Genomic DNA, 17,361 nt, shown 5'->3' on the forward strand with positions numbered 1-17,361 from the left:
GTACTCCTTTTCTATTGTCCAATAGTTGGCCTCCGTATATATGCACAAATGACCTCCGTATGTATGCGCAGATTCGTGCATAAATGAAATGCCACAATTAAATTTCGCCCTCTGGGTTTCAGGGGCCATTTAACAGTTAAGTGCAAACAGGGTATGTTTCTTTGAAATCAGGTATACAGCATAGAGCTCAGTATTCGTTTGAGGAAAGAAAACCTCAAAACAAGAGTGAAAACCGTTTGATGAATGATAAGACATCTAGCTGTGAACAGTGTAAACAACCTCCCATGCGTTCCCTTTAAAGATTACGTTGAGCTGCTTGATACTTCGAACGACAACTTCGATTGGCGTTCAACGGCTCTTCCTTCTTCCCGCATGTTTTCAGCTTTCGTACAATCGTCTAGAAACTCATTCAGTTAATTATAAAATTTTCATGGGTAGACCGCGAAAGTTAACTACAGCAGAATAATAGCAGGAATATAATGCTCAGCGAAAGGTTGTTGCTAGAAATTATCGTGGAACCAATGACGGTCGACCACATTGACCAGAAAGTGATTATCTACACTCTAAAGTATTTCAGAAACATACCCACCTCAGCATGCATGGTGTTTTGCAGCACTAGACATTCACTTTCACAGTGCGGGATGGGGGCCATTGTTTTTATCTGTGAACCTAGCCCTATATTGTATATTATTTCAAGGTGTTGTTACTGCAATCATTGCTGCGACGTTGCGACAAAACTCGACGTTTTCTTTTTTGATGACTCCAATGGTACAGGCTTGCCAGGTGAAAAAGACGGTTCTCAACCTGGAAATGGTGTCCATCGGTGTTTCGACAGACTTTCAGGTACACCGATGGCATCGGCATTACCTGATAACGTATGACACGAATGACCACATGGCGGCCAAGGTAACGTGCTTTGTGTCATAAGTTTGTGCATGCTCAAAGAGACGCTGCAACATTTTTTTTATTTAATCGTCGAGCGGCTTCGCTAGAAAAGTTTATTCCCTCACGAATCCACTGTCTGAAGAACTGTTAGAAAGCGCGAAGCGCGATGAGAGTTGCATGGATTTGCCGTTCGCTCTCTGTGCTTTCCTTTCGTAGCAGCGAGCGCCGAGGTCTACGCAGAGAGAAGAGGGATCACAAGGGGGCAGGGAGATGTGCCACTTCGTCATTACGCGTCAGGACACTGAGCACTTGCAAAGGCGTGACGACTCGTACCTGTTGCAACGCGTCAGCGCGTCTCTCTCTGACGCGGTGCCTCCCCTTTTCCCATGAAGAAGGTAGGCGCGCAGCTTCACGTAGACACGCGCCCTCTCCCTCCCGAAAAAGACAACGCAGCACCACGCCAAAAAGCCGCTCACTGACGCGCTGCAACGCGTACGTGGGGTCAGGCCGTAATATTTGTTTAAACGCATGAATAATTCATTTAAAGAGATCACGACCGAGTGAGTGTGGATGTGGTAGCATCTTGCGGCGGCCGCGGTAACTACGCAGGCAGCAACTAGTTGGCCAATGGCGGCGAGCATGGATGTATGGCTCAGTGATTTGGCTATATGGCCTGATTGGCAATGAGTGAAGAGGGAGTGATTTACAGATGACTTTGGGAATTAGTTTTATATTTACGAAGCTTGCAGCACTCAAATTTTCGGCTCTGACGTTCTCAGGAGCCCTGATTACTGACCGGCCGCATTGTCTGATCATAATGAATTGCGGCCACACGTAGCATGTGCTAAGTTGTGCACTTTTCTATCATAGGTTGACTCGTGCTTGCCGCTGTACGCTGCCTGGCCGTCCGTCATCAACTTCTTCCGCGCATCTGCATGACGTAAAGAACCTGCTGACTGCGGAGATAACCTCTCGGAGTCTGCGCCTGCGCCATCAGAAACAGTGCCACCTACGCCTATAAAAGCATCGCCTCAACGGGAATTCATCGGGATTTGCGGCCACACGCAGCATGTGCTAAGTTGTGCACTTTTCTATCATAGGTTGACTCGTGCTTGCCGCTGTACGCTGCCTGGCCGTCCGTCATCAACTTCTTCCGCGCATCTGCATGACGTAAAGAACCTGCTGACTGCGGAGATAACCTCTCGGAGTCTGCGCCTGCGCCATCAGAAACAGTGCCACCTACGCCTATAAAAGCATCGCCTCAACGGGAATTCATCGGGATTTGCGGCCACACGCAGCATGTGCTAAGTTGTGCACTTTTCTATCATAGGTAGGAATTTTGTGCTTGTTATTGTGACTTAGCTAAGTGCAATTGTTTGTGGCTGCTTATCCCCCTTCCTGTACTTTGATTGTTGTTCAAATGGGTGTTGATCTGTGCACTCACCGGGCACGCATTGGTCTGTTCTCTGTGCGCCATAAGCCCCGGTACAGCAGTGTCGTTCCCTTCAGTGACAGTTCGCACTTCATCCTCGCTCTTTGCCCTAGACCTTCGCTAGGATTACTATCAGTATGCTTCGCCTTGCTACTGCTCCAAGCGGGAGACGTTGAAACCAATCCAGGTCCCAAGATTGACGACGTCCTAGTCTTCCTTAGGGAGTTTCGTGAAGAAGTCGCGACAGACATAAACGATGTGAAAGAACAAGTTGCTAATCTAAACACCCGGATCACCGCTATTGAAAGCAAAATTAGTAGTGTACAAGAAATACAGGATCACTTTGACGCAGTCAGGACATCCGTTCATGAAGTTAAGGCTAACATAAGAAAAACTAATGATGAGCTCATTGATGTCGTAGACGATATCAGTAACAGAATGAGGCGTAACAACCTAATAATTAAAGGCATACCTGAAAATGGTCAGGAGGGATATGCCGAATCCGAAGCCATCGTGAAAGATTTCTGTTCTACCCACTTGAAGCTTAACGTTGGCGACATCGAACGCGCTCATCGTATTGGTCAGCGCCGTCCTGGCTTTCATAGGCCTATCATCATTAAGTTCCTCAATTTCAAAACCAAAACAGAAGTTTTACGGAACGCCCCCAAACTGAAAAACCTCGATTTCCCGAAGGTATGGATAGAAGAAGATTTTTCTCCCAAAGTTCAGTTGGCTCGCAGAAAATTGCGTGAATATGCCAGGAGTAATCGTGAAGGAACAGAACCATTTTCTATACGTTATAACTCTCTGCACTTGAAAGGCTCCATCTACCGATATGACCCTGTCAAAGATAACATCGTAGAAGTTCCTACACGCAACCAGTCATCGCGTACTTGACAAAAACTTGCAGAAAAATCCAAAGCTGTATCTTCAAATACTGTCTCGTTACTTTTGGCCAACTTCCGCAGCCTGTATCACAAACTAGACAGTTTAAAGGCACTGATGCATACTTGCTCTGCTGATGTTATAATTGGTACTGAAACCTGGCTATCCAGCGACGTCGCGGACAGTGAACTAGCTCTGCACCCGTCTTTTAAGATATTTCGCAAAGACAGGGAAAATTCTCGAGGAGGCGGAGTTATCATTGCTATCAGAGGAGATTATAATCCATCACTTTTGATTGTCGATACTCCCCTAGAACTAGTTGCGATTACCGCGCGTATTGGTCATGCGCAGTGTGTGATTGTTGCATGCTATCGCCCGCCTGACAATCGGTCAGACTTTGTACACTTATTTAATACCGCCATTGAACATATTTTTTCTCAATATCCGAAATGCATTTTGATAGTAGGGGGAGACTTTAACTACCCTTATATCGACTGGTCAAACTCTTCTCTGAAAGAAAACAGCAATAGATCCGAATGTGTTAATTTCTTGCATACTCTGCATTTTCATCATTTATCTCAAGTTGTACAAAAACCAACACGAGGCAATCATATCTTAGACTTAATCTTGACAAATCATCCTGAATTCAGTGAAGTCCGAGTGCTTGATCCAATAAGTGACCATAATGTCGTACACTGCTCGTTTGCACTGAAATCCACCGTACAAAAGAAAATGAAGAAGTGTATTCTCAGTTACGCTCGCGCTAATACTGAAAAAATGATGGCCATTTTAGCACCATTTGCCGCAGACTTTTCAAATGAATTCCAAAATAGATCTGCAAATGACAATTGGTGTTTGTTTCGAGACAGACTGAAGGAAGTTGAAGCTAACTGTATACCTAAGTTAACCATCACCTCAAGGCCGAACGACCCCTGGTTTAACCACGATGTAAAAAAATGCATAAACAAGAAAAAAAGAGCTTTCAGAAAGTTTTCTCGGACAAAGACTCAAGCAGACTGGGAAAACTACAAGAACATATCACGTCTTACAGAAACAGCTATTGCTAACGCCAAAAACGAATTCTTCAACTCTATCCTTCCAAATATGCTGAAAACTGACCCAAAAAAGTTTTGGCAAGTTGTAAACCCCAAACATAATCATGCAGCTCCCTTACTTACTGAAAATGGCGTGACTTTGAGCATTATAGATAGCGCAAACAAGTTTCGTAAATGTTTTTCCGACGTTTTTACTAGGGAACACGCACTTCATGATGCTCATATATCTCATCAACCGCTCATCCAGTACCCTTTCTTGCCCATCGTAATATCACAAAATGGCATATCTCGTGCCATTGACAGGCTCCCTAATAAAACCAGCCCCGGTCCGGATGGTATAAGCGCCAAACTTCTAAAATTTACGTCCCATTACTCGTCTTTATTGCTATCTTTAATATTTCAACAATCGCTGGATACAGGATGCGTACCAGAAGATTGGAAATCTGCCTTAGTGATTCCAGTTTTTAAATCAGGTGACTCCACAGATCCCACCAACTACAGACCAATTTCTCTAACATGCATCTCCTGCAAACTGCTTGAGCATGTTTTGTATACCCACATTATAACTTACCTCAACCAAAACAACTTGCTTCTTGACAACCAACATGGATTCCGTCAACATCGCTCATGTCAAACTCAACTGTTCGAACTCGTCACAGATATTCACACTTCAATACACAATCAACTTTACATAGACGCCATCTTCATTGACTTTTCTAAAGCATTTGATCGCGTGCCTCACAATCGCCTCAAACTTAAAATCAGAAATTTACAACTTGATTACAACTGTACGCGATGGATTGAAGAATTCCTTAGTAATAGATTTCAGGTAATCAGTTTGCAAGATTGCTTTTCTACCCGTGCTGACGTCATCTCGGGAGTTCCCCAAGGCTCCGTCCTTGGCCCATTATTATTTTTGATATACATAAATGACATAGCCGTTAATCTCGCATCTCAAATACGCCTTTTCGCAGACGATTGCGTCATTTACAAACCCATAACCAGCAACAGTGACGTCATTTCTCTACAATTAGACCTAAATAGGCTAACAGAATGGTGCAACATATGGCAAATGGAAATCAATATTTCAAAGACTAAACACGTGCAATTCGCTTCAACTATTCGCCAGAACGCTAATCAATATAAAATACGTGGTGCTAACATTGGCTCAGTATCCTCGATTAAATACCTTGGTGTACTTTTTACGTCAAACTTAAACTGGAATGCGCACATTGAACACGTCACCTCCAAAGCATGCAAAAAACTAGGATACCTTAAACGACGCCTACATGTCGCAAACACTGATACGAGGCTTCGTGCGTATATCTCACTCATAAGGCCTTCTTTGGAATATGCCTCTATAATTTGGCACCCTCATCACGCTTACTTGTCCAATCTACTCGAATCAGTTCAAAATAAAGCAGCCCGATTTATCATGTCTTCATATTCTCACTACGTAAGTGTATCTGCCTTGAAGAAAAGGCTAAATCTTGTCAGTCTTGGCTCACGCAGAAAATTTGCACGTCTGGTGTTTTTTCATAATCTTCATCATGGAAACTCCACATTTGCTCGAGCTAACCTTCTGCCTGCTCCCAATGTATCTACTCGGCGAGACCATGTTCATAAAATAAAACCAATATTTGCACGAACGAACTTGTATCAAAATTCGCCGCTAGTGTTATCAATTACAGAATGGAATTCCTTGCCCTCATCTCTAGTGTCGCTTACAGAATCAACTCTATTTCAAGCTGCCCTAACAGTGTTTTTCGATGGAAACCCTCCTTAGCCCAATATATTCGCATATCTTGTGAACTTGTCACTACTGTTGTATTTGCCTTGTGTATTTTTGTCCCAAACTTTCTCGTTACCGCTTCGCATTGTGCTCTATTTTTATAATGTCACCTAAAGTATTTCATGGTTTTTGTGTGCATTTTTTACCATTATATGTACACACCTCGTTTTTGTAAACTCACTTGCATCCCCCCCTATGTAATGCCCTCTTTGGGCCCTTAGGGTATTTGTATAAATAAATAAATAAAAAGAAGTGTTGCACGTTTCATTTAAAGGGGTCAGAAATCATTTTGCCAAGAATTTTTCGAACAAATGCAGTATCGTAATCTGTTGCCTCACACTAAAATACTGCGTTCAGAGTAAGTTCATAGACTGCATACTCAGAAAACTCTAATGTCATTAGTTTCACTATAACATAATAATTAATATAAGTGCGAATCGAGGTCAACGTTTCAAGTTTCAGTATCACACGGAAATGTTCACGCGTTACGTTGCAAAATACAATGTGTATTTTTAGTGTTTTGGCGACAGTGGCTCAACGAAATGTTTTGAAACTTAGTGTGCTAATGAATTGTGTGCAACGGTCATGACTAGGATGAAGGACGGAAAAAGCCCACAAGACAGACGCGGAATTTCAATTGAAGTTTGCTTATTCCGTCGGTTTTGTTACTCTATAGTGCTGCACGAAACTCATGAGCACCAACCAACTCGTCGACCTTATAGGAAACCAAAGCAATGCATGGTGCTGCGGTGCTGCGACTATGATCAGGCAGCACCATCTTTTGTAGGAAAGTAAAAATCAGGAATGTATGTCGTGCGTTTTCCCTTCCCTCCATTGTGCTGCCGCTCCTTTACGTGCTCGTGCAGAGAGCGCGTGCTGCCTTTGAGTCACCTCACAGTGTACTGGCTTCATAAAGATCTTTCAGCTGGACAGGTGCTTCTGAGAAGCGAATCTAACAAAAGGCGTAAAGCTTGTTAGTAAAGTATATGATTTGGAGTAGACGGCGGAAGACGAGGACGCCCGAGTCACTGCTAAATATATTTCTCGGGTCCTCCGGGATAATACCTTGTACGTCGTATGCCATGAGTACGCGTACTCTATCGATGTGCTATGGTGACGTTTATGGAAACCATTATTTTGTTGTTTGGATGTGGTATCAAGCAGTAGCAGCCGTGCACTGTCATGTGCAAATGTTTGCGGCTTACCAAAAATAAAAAAAGAAAAAAAGTAGAGTTATACCGTCATGGCATTAGAATGTCTGGGAAGATTTAGAGTCATGTCCTCCGCGCCGTGTGCGCATGACACGTTGATGTCGCCGTGAAGCAGCAAGCTGAAGTTTAACCACAGCGAGTCAAGTTGAAGTACTGGCCTCGTTTTAGATGTGAAGCATTTCTCAGCGAACTTCGGCAACATTGAGCGTATCATCTAGCCGCTTACGGCTTTTAGCTCTCCTGGCCGTTTCAATAATGGTATCAATACCAAACTTGGTATGACATAACATGGCTGTATAAAGAGCACATTTCACTAGTCATAACATGAAATTCATGATATATATGTCATGAATGTCATTATATACATTTCATGGGCCTGCAGCTCTTGCGGTGGTTTCGTTAACATTGCATGTTGCAAAACTCGTACGGTATGTCATCATTGCATGGCGAACACAAGTGACAGACCTTAACATGAAAATCATGAGATGCGTGTCATGTTACAACATGAGTACATGCCACGCTCATGATGTGCTCGCGGCCGTTTCGCTAGCGTCACATATACCAAATTTGTTATTACAGTACTTGAATGGATGACGAAGGTATGTGACTGGTGCAAACATGATAATCATGACATGCGTCTCATGTAACAACATGACTACTTGCCACGCTCATGATGCGCTGGCGGCCGTTTCGCCAGCTTCACGTACCAAACTCGGTATTACGCGATGCGAACGGACAACATAGGTAAATGACACATCCAAACATGATAATCACGACATGCATGTCATGTAACAACATGGCTACATGCCACACTGATAATGCGTTCGCCGCCGTTACACTAGCTTCACATATGCCAAATTTGGTATCACGTGACGCCAATGGGTGACGAAGGTATGTGACGGGTGCAAACATGATAATAATCAGATGCGTGTCATGTGAGCTCATGACTACATGCCACAGTCAAGACGCCAATACGATTCGACGGGACGCGGTGCGCGTGCTCGCTGGCGTTCATTTCGTTGCGTCACGCCGGCGTTGCCACAACAGGCACCGGTCCTGCCACATGGCCTGCGCTCCATGGCAGAACGAGAGAAAGAGAGAGAGAGAGGGGGGGGTTATTATTCACCCTGCGAGTGCTTTGAAGACGCTGCTGCTACGTAGTCCTGCAGTTTCCACGAAAGCATGTCGGCTCCGAAATGTAGGGTTTCTTCAAAAACTTTTGGTTGGAGTTTAAATCATCTCCCAGTTTTCATACCCAACCAGACAGACTTCTGTCGAATGTTTACATTCACCTCTGTACTATTTGGCTACAAGTTAGGCGGTAATATTAAATGACGTGGGCACTTTGACTACATTTGGCTCGAATTTTGGTGCCCTTTGAAGTCCACCAATGATAAAGCTAGTAGCTGCAGAAGTGCTGCGTTGCTAAGATCGCGATTCACTGTTCAATGCCTGGCATGGAGGAATCGAAACGTTAGGAGGGCACATTTCTCAATGCGATAAAAGGAAAGAAAGCTTATGATCAGGTGCACATACACGTTATGCTTTGCTTGCTGCGATTCTCTCCATTGGGTAAGGGTTCGGGAACTTAAGACACCTTTTTCGGTGATATTGATCGCTCCCGCTCAGTTTATGCATACTTGTTTTCTTATTTGAAATATGTGATTATTCTTTGACTATAGTATGCGGTCCTTAGAATAGAAAAAAAACTATATATGTCTTTGTGCAAGGGTAATTTTTCTAATCTTTGAGTTACAAAGTATAATTATAGATCACAATGATGCGGAATGAAAACTATATACGAAAGAATAAGCTTGGAACACCAATAATGATTGTAAACTGAGCGAGTTCGTTGGTGTTCATGAATTTCATACAGCGCGGACGAGTAGGACGAGTGACGGAAGAAGCAAACTTCACTTGAGAGTCGGCGTATGTCACTTGTGTTTGTTCCGTCCCACGTCCACTCGTGAGCGTTGCACGAAATACATCAAGGCACCGAGTTTCGAAAAAAATTGGAAGGAACCTATATTATAGACTATGAGAGCTTCCAAATAGACTAGTATTCGTGATATATCACAATAATCCGGAATGAAAACTATATGCCTAAGAAAGGGTGGATTTCAAGAAGCCGCCTGAAGAAAATGCATGCTACGCTAAGCTTCTATGAACGAGCTCTCGGGCTCCTACTCACATGCGAATGTTTAACCCTGTAATGTCCTGTAATTTTTGATACATTGAATACAATGCTTCAATAAAACTACTAAAAGCTACTGTAGGTGTCACGATAAGCAGCTATTGCAGATTCGACATGTTGTAAAGAAGATGTAGTGACTTACATTTTTTTTTTTTTTTATTGGCGCTAGTATGCCCTACGGCATCAGTTAAATAAAAAGGAAAAGTTTTGTTTCCTGTATGAAGGCCAGGAGTTGTCGATGCAGTGGACCGTGCGTCCAGCGCGTCAAGTCAGGTGGTCGGCCGGGGTGGTGGTGAAGGCCGCGTAGGTGGCGAGTGCGAGCCTGGTGAAGGCCCGGGCAGGTTCCCAATAGGTGATCAAGCGTTGCCTCTGTGGCTGGGGCAACGCAGAATGGGCACGTCGTTGGGGGAGGCTGTGCACCAGATGTCCATGTAGCCCGGATTGCAGGAGTCAAGGCGGCGCCCACACGAATCCTCCTGAGCGCAACCTCCTCTCGGCGAGTTAAGCCGCCGGGAAGGTCAGATCCACGCGGAGGAATGAGAGCACGCGTGGAGCGCCGGAGGGTTTCTTTGTGCACAAGCAAGCTGTCCTTCGGGGACAAACGAAGTAGAGGCAGCGGGTGTTGAACAGTCGCTGGATGGCAAGCGGCATCTGCTTCCACTTGAGCCGGTGCAGACCGGCGGGTCCACAGAACGCGGACAGGACAGGCACATGAGTGGATCAGTCGGTGTATATCGGAGGCTATATCGATGGAGCTGGTCACTTTTCGCAGCTCTCGAACTGCCTGCGTGGAGTCCGTATATACAAGCAATTTATCGTGTGACAAAGAATCCATTTTGGATATCATAACTGTTAACCCGTCCCGTATAGCAGTGAGCTCCGCTAATACGGATGGGAACGGTGCCTCTGTTACGTAAGAGCAGATATGTTGGATTTCAGGTTGCGCGGGGCATACGAGACTGGTGTGCAGAACGCAATTATCGGTAGCTGCGTCTACGTATACCGCTAGTGAGTTCTCGGTGGTAGTGACGATGCCCTCCTGCGCCGCTTGTCGGGTGGATTGTCGCAGGCGGGTCAGTGGTCGGTTGTCACTGGCCTGTGCCTTGAGCCATGGTGGAACTTCTGCCACGGGTGCGTCAGGCTGTGGCAGCGTTGAACCATAGTAGTGAGCTAGAGCTGCCGCCGCAGGAACAGCTTGACTCTTTAGGTAGCGAGCGACTCGACGCTGGTGTACAATTTCGTCGATGGTGTTGAGCTGCGCTTCCGCCTGGAGGGTCGTGATAGGTGTCATACGGGGAAGGCATGTAATCGCCCTCATGGAATCTCGGTTGGCGGTTTCGAGCAAGTCCCAGTCTCTCAAAGTCAGTCGTTGAAACTGAGCTTGATAAACGAGCCGAGGTTGTAGGATTGATCGCACCAAGATACGGGCCATTCGAGAACAGGCACCCCCCGTCTTTTGAGAGATGCGACGAATGAGATGGAGGGTATTAGCACTCTTCCGGCGAGCAGAGCGAACCCACGCATTCGCAGAGCCAGATGCGTCCAATTCGACCCCGAGCACACGTATAGTGGATACAGGGGTGAGGGTATGGCCATTTAGGCTCAAACATATCGGCGTCTGCAGGAGGCGACGGCGACCTCGTCTGTTGGTGATAGACATGAATGCAGTCTTCGTGGCAGATAGTGTCAGTCCTATGCGCGCACACCAGTCCGACGCCTTGTCGAGAGCACTCTGGAGTGCCTCCTGCTGGCGTTGAAGGTCTGGATGTAGTGTCCACACAGTCAAATCATCGGCATACAGGAGGAAGAAGGCATCTGGAATGCGTGCTAGTTGCCACGCGAGGGGCAACAGGGCAATATTGAAGAGTATCGGGGCTAGAACCGAGCCCTGCGGTACACCCCGCTTCATTACAAAGTGTCCGGTTCGTTCCTTGCCTACTCTGATGCAGAAGGTACGGTGTGCCAGAAAAGACTCCACAAAGTCGCAGACGCGAGGCGGAAGTTGAAGCCATTGCATTATGTGATTGATCGCAGAGTGGCTGACGTTGTCGTAGGCCTTATGAACGTCCATGGCGAGAAGGGTTCGAATGCTGCTTGATCTTCTTCCCACAAGCACCATGGACGTCAAATGATCTAGGCCATCTTCCGTGCCCAGGTGCGGTCGAAAGCCAATCTGGGCCGGATGGTACCAGGCGTGCTTTTCCAGCCACCAGGAGATGCGCGACGCCAACATGCGTTCAAGAAGCTTGCACAACGTACACGTTAGAGCAATCGGCCAAAGATTAGAGAGGCTGTTCGGGTGCTTTCCCGGCTTAGGTATCGGCACAACTTCGGCATGCTTCCACGATTCAGGCAGCCCTCCGGTCGTCCAGACTGCGTTAAGCGTGTCCAGCAGCCACTGCAGTGCAGGGCCATCCATGTTCTTGAACACTTCATAGGAGATCCCATCTGGTCCTGGTGCCTTGCGTACTTTTGCCTGGTCAATTGCTGCCTGGAGCTCCGCCATCGTGTATGGCGCTTGCATGCCTTCGATGTCCGACGGACTGGGAGTCACGCCAACCTCCGGAGGCAGGTTACACGGACAGTCGAATTGTGGTGGGGCCAGGTTGTAGGCCGGGAAGAAAGCCTTAACTATTTCTGGAGCGAACTGGCTTGGCGTGCATCCAGAAGACAGACACGCACTGGCCGCTGGGTCCGGCGTACGGGTGCCTAGTTCCATACTCCGGAACGTTCGCCATATTGAGGCGGTTGAAGACGATGGACCGAGTGACGCACACCAGTCCATCCACCGTTCGCGGGCGAGACGCTTCTCGCAGCGACGCGCCGCAGCGGTGAGTCTGTTGAGGTTATCACGAAGCTCAGCGGCTGCCGGATCTCGGTTTAAGGCCAGCTCTGCACGACGGCGTGCTGCCCACAGACGCAGAAGATGTAAATTTGGATGTGGTCGGTTCTCCTCTACCCAGCTTGACTGCGTGGCGGCTTGTACAGCTCTGGTTAACACCTGCAATGGATCAGACGATGTATCAGCAATCGAGTCGTTCAGTTCATTGCGGAATAAGTCCCAGTTGGTTGTGTAGCATCGACGTCGGAGGCGGCGCTGGTTATACGCGGCCAAACCAATTTTCAACGGATGGTGATCACTCCCCCAGCAGTCTGGTTCTAGGTCCCACGAAACGTCACACATGCCCAACCACCACGAGAGATCGGGCGCATAAGGTGGAGCACAGGGATGATCCCACCGACGTGTAGAAGTAGCCGGGGCATTCAGAAGGACAAAGTGCGCGTCTGTAAATGTGTCTAGCACGATGTTGCCTCTAGCACTGGAAGAAGGGTAGCCCCACGACTGATGAGGTGCATTGAAGTCTCCCCCAACTAGTACTGGGCACCCAGGATAGGTTTGACGCAGGTGAGCCAGCCACCCCAAACGCAGTCGGGGAGCGCTGCCACTATACGGACGCACGTAAACTGAAACCACAATCACGTCAGTACGCGGAAGTCTAACGAGCACTGCCACCACTTCTTGCCACTGGTTACACCACTGCAGCAGGGGAACCTGCGTTTGAGGATATGTAGTCACAACATACACTGCAGCCTTGCCTGGAGGTCCCAACGCATTGGTGCAGCGTCGATCAGGGATGGTTGGGGAATCATACGCAGTGAATCCAGGGATGCGTGGAAGCGAATTCGTTTCTTGTAGAAGCAGGCACCAAGCGGGGAGCTTCCCCAGCGCAAGGCGATAGCGAAGCTCACCAACTTTATTTGCAAGTCCCCGGCAGTTCCACTGCAGGACACAGTGGTGGCGCGTTGCTTTCAAAGGAGTGGTCATTGCGGTGGAAGGTTGGCGAGCACCACCTTTGAAAGCTCTTGCAGTTGCCGGGCAACAAAGTGGAGGAGCTCTGCCGGAGTCATCTTGACTGGTGCTGACGCGCTTGCGCAGGATAATTCAGGCACAGAAGCAGCGTACGGCACGTCTGTACCGCGCATCGCAGTTGGTCCAGCGGGTCGAGCGAGATGGGTTCTGCGTTGAGCGAGGCGCTTGACTTCCATTTGGAGCTGCTGTATCTGTTGGTCAAGCTTCGCCAGATCGTCTGTACCCGTAACGCTCAATTTAGGCGTATTCGCAGGCTGCTGAACACGTTTTTTGCCCCGCTTGACGGCGTCGCTGTACGTGGGGACTTCATAGCAAGCATTTTCAGGTTCTACCAACGCTGGTGTGTCCTCTTCGGAGGGGGACAACAGTTCAAACCGGTTGCTAGTCGGAATGTCGGCGTCCCTTTCTTCTTGTGTCACCGAACGCTGGCGGCGCTTGCGTTGGCGACGGGCTTTGAGAGCCTTCTGTTTAACTGGACAATCTTTGGACGTTATTTCATGATCGTCCGTTTGGCAGAGCCCACATTTGTACGTGCGCGTCTCGACGGACTCCATGGAGGTGTCTGCGGGTTGGGGACAAGAATCTCGCATGTGACCGGTACGAAAACACCGATAGCAGTGTACCACACCGGGCTTGTACACATGAAATTTCAGGATGCATCCATAGTACGTAATGCGGCTTGGTGGCGTTCGAGGCCCTTGGAGAGTGACAAGGCACGTGCGTCCACGGCCCATATAACGAGCTGTTACAATCTTGTGTGTGGAGCAGGTCAAAGCAGTGATAAGGCCCTCCGGCGATTCCCCTGGGTCAACCCCAGAGACCACATACCGACGCAAGTCCGAGCCGGAACTCAAGTACGCTTGCACCTGTACAGTACAATCAGCTGTGACTGGCAGAGTTTGCAGGTGGGTGAGGCGGTCAACGTCTGCTAGCGAACGCACCCATACGGATACGCTGTTGGTGGGATGGTGAATGGAGAAACCTTGAAACGCGGTGGTTTTGAGGCAGGTGTCGAAGGCTGACTGAAGGAGGCGATTTGACAATTTTGATACATCGAAGCACTCACGAGGTTTTACGACGACTTTGTACTTAGACTCGGTGCCAGGCGAGGCGACAGCTGCCGGAGAGGGGCACTCCCGCTTGCTTGCCGGTGTGGCTGAAGCAGACAAATCATCTATTCCCATTTGTGAGTCAGCCACGCGTTTCGCACTGCGTTTCGGAGCGGATGATGGTTGTGATGGCTGCGTCCCAAGCTCCGCTGCAGCCATCGTCACTGGTTCACATGAAGAACACGGGAGCGCCGCCGCTGCCAGACGCAACCGGCGAGACGCCGGAACCGTCCTGGCGAGCGTCCCACGCACAATGTTGAAGTGAACGGCACCAAGGGTGGTTAGTCCAGGTCGTCGATGGTGTCCGGAAGAAGAGTGCTTGGGGGCGACCCCACGGCCTCGTCCAGGGCGTCCGGCAGGTCTGTCCTTAGCCGGTGGGGCCAGAGAGCTGGGCGGCGTTGCGTTGAGCCAGGGCGCAGAGAGTGGGGGAACGCCGGTGGGGCGATGGTCGCGCGAGCCGATGCTTTCAGCCGATATTCACGGAGCCGTCGAAACGCGTCCGCTCTCGTCGGCAGCTCAGCTGCGTCTCCCGTGACTTACATATTATACGACAATAATTTTCATTTCCAATAGCTACTAATTCAGTTATATGTCACACAAAATTTCATACTTTTAATTTTTGTGAAATGAACTACACAAGAAGAGTTAAAACATTCATCGTTTTCTCGCAACTTTTCTGAAGGCACAGCTGTTCGTGGGCATTACAGGGTTAACGTCGTAACTTTTGTTCGGGTTAACGTCGTAACTTTCGTTCAAATGGCTTTACAACACCCATTGTTACCAGACGCGTAGCGAGATATTTTTTTCGGGGGGTAGGGGGGGCACCATCTTGATTTACGGAGGGGCACCCACTTTAAAGGGCCATTTTTCGCTCTCTATGTCATGGCGAAAAAAATTTGGCGGGAGGGGGGACTGTACCACCCCCTGCTACGCCCCTGATTCTTACTTTGTTAGACATGGTTCTTTTTTCACATGATATTTCTGAGTGAATTTGTAATCGTAATTTGCCAAAAAACATCTTACTCCCCAAAAAGACGCAATTGTTCCTAATTCACGTTCCAAAGAGGAGCATCTCGTACATTCCACAGAGGAGCTGTACCAAGAACGTCAGCGAGCTCGAAAGAGTGAGTGTTGTCGTCGTCGTGGATGCTGCCGTCGAGCTAACGCTACAGGCGGTGATCGTAGGAAAAGTGATGCCAGACGCAAGAGCGACGCATCGCCGGTCCGAACGCTTCACCGTCTTCACTGGTCCTAACTTTTTTTTCAAAAATAGTTGGAAGGGCATTAAATTTCTTTAATAATTATCCATGGTACCGAAACGAGTAGAAAAAAAATCACATGTTTTTTTTTTTGCGCATTTCTCTAAACGACTGTATGAGGAAAGTTTTTTTAATTTTTATCTTTCTTTTCAGACAGTCTATTCATCTTTCCTGGCCCTTCTCCAAAACTTTTCAGCCCCAACGCGGCTTCGCGCTACCTCCATGATCGCCTCGCCTTTGACCAATCAGCGATGCGAGTTGACGACGCCATCAAGACACTATGATGACACCTCTTGACGCCATTATTACCTCACTGTGACGTCACAAGTATCTGTCATTGTGACGTCGGGATGTCATTTGCTGGCGCAATCGCGCGATGAGTCTCTTCATTACTCGTGTTGATGGCCCCAGTCGATTTCGTCGTTTGATGAGACACTTAAAGCGTTAGCTCCTTTAAAAGAATGTTTGCCCTTTTGCTTTTCCAGGCCACGTACTTGATGAAGCGGGCCGACGTGCGGAAAAACATTTCGTGGCTGCTGCTCAACGCTGACCTCACGGACACCACGAAAAGCTGCCTGCAAGAGGGACCCTTCGAACGTGTGAAAAAGTTCAGGGAATTTTATTATCGAAGCCGGCTGCCCAGAGGGTTGGCCCCGGACGCTATTACTACGACTGGCGACGATTTGCTAGCGTAGTCCCCCTTATATTTTGCGTAGTATCCTGTAACATATACGTTGAAAGTTATTTTTGTTTGGCTCGCGTGACCAGAATAAATAATGAATGCGTGTAAGTTTTCGTTGACACTTTGTTCTTTCTGACGTTCCTGCATGCGAACTATTTTGGCAGATAAAAATTCATGGGAGTTAGCGTACCCGAATTTCGATGTACTTGGAGACGGTGCAGTGGAGGGCTCCGGAAATCACGACCACCAGAAGTTCTTTAAGGTGCAACTGAATCTAAATACAAGGGCAGTACACAAGCGTGGAACATTTTCGCCCTTAAAAAAATACAGCCGCCGCTGCCGGGAGGTGATTCCATGACTTGTGGGTCAGCAGTTGACCAACATAACCACCACGTTGGGTAATTCTGGCATATTCCACCCACATCGGGGTATTGATATCATGTGAAGCAGTCGGCGAGTAGCGGTGCAAGTGGCATTCTTCGAAATAGTGGCAGCTTAGGCTTGCAGCAGCGCTGTTTGTAGATCGCGCAAGACTGCAGTGGGGAAGAGCGAATCACAGACGCGGAGGAGAACCGAGCATAGTTATGCAATGCAACGACAGAAGGGCTTAAAGAGAGTAAGTGCACCGTAAAGCACAGGGATGCAGGACAGATTGTGTTAGAAAAACTAGCCACCCTGTTTACGAGATGTCTCCTGACGGGAAGAGTACCAGAGTCTCGGAAGAATGCTAACATCATCTGAATACATAAGAAAAAAGAAGACAAACACTAAAAGAATTAAAGGCCGATCATCTTGCTCTCTGTAGTATACAATCTATTTACAAAGGCAATTGCTAACAGAGTAAAGAAAACATTAGAATTCAATCAACCAAAGAAACAAGCAGGATTTCGAACAGGCTACTCAACAATCGACCACATCCATACTATCAATCAGGTAATAGAGAAATTCTCAGAATATAACGAACCACTATACATAGCCTTCATGGA

The 17,361-nt window shown here is 47.6% G+C and overlaps 1 protein-coding gene across 1 annotated transcript; it reads left to right on the forward strand.

Moving 5' to 3' along the window:
- Positions 1-781: 781 nt before the first annotated feature.
- LOC142764831 (uncharacterized) lies at positions 782-16,483 on the forward strand. The gene is made up of 2 exons (XM_075865364.1): positions 782-906; positions 16,179-16,483. Exons 1-2 carry the CDS (start codon positions 811-813, stop codon positions 16,386-16,388), a joined length of 306 nt encoding a protein of 101 aa, XP_075721479.1. The 5' UTR covers positions 782-810; the 3' UTR covers positions 16,389-16,483.
- Positions 16,484-17,361: the final 878 nt, after the last annotated feature.

The sequence above is a fragment of the Rhipicephalus microplus genome, chromosome 6 (assembly GCF_043290135.1).
Source record: "Rhipicephalus microplus isolate Deutch F79 chromosome 6, USDA_Rmic, whole genome shotgun sequence".
Taxonomy (NCBI): domain Eukaryota; kingdom Metazoa; phylum Arthropoda; class Arachnida; order Ixodida; family Ixodidae; genus Rhipicephalus; species Rhipicephalus microplus.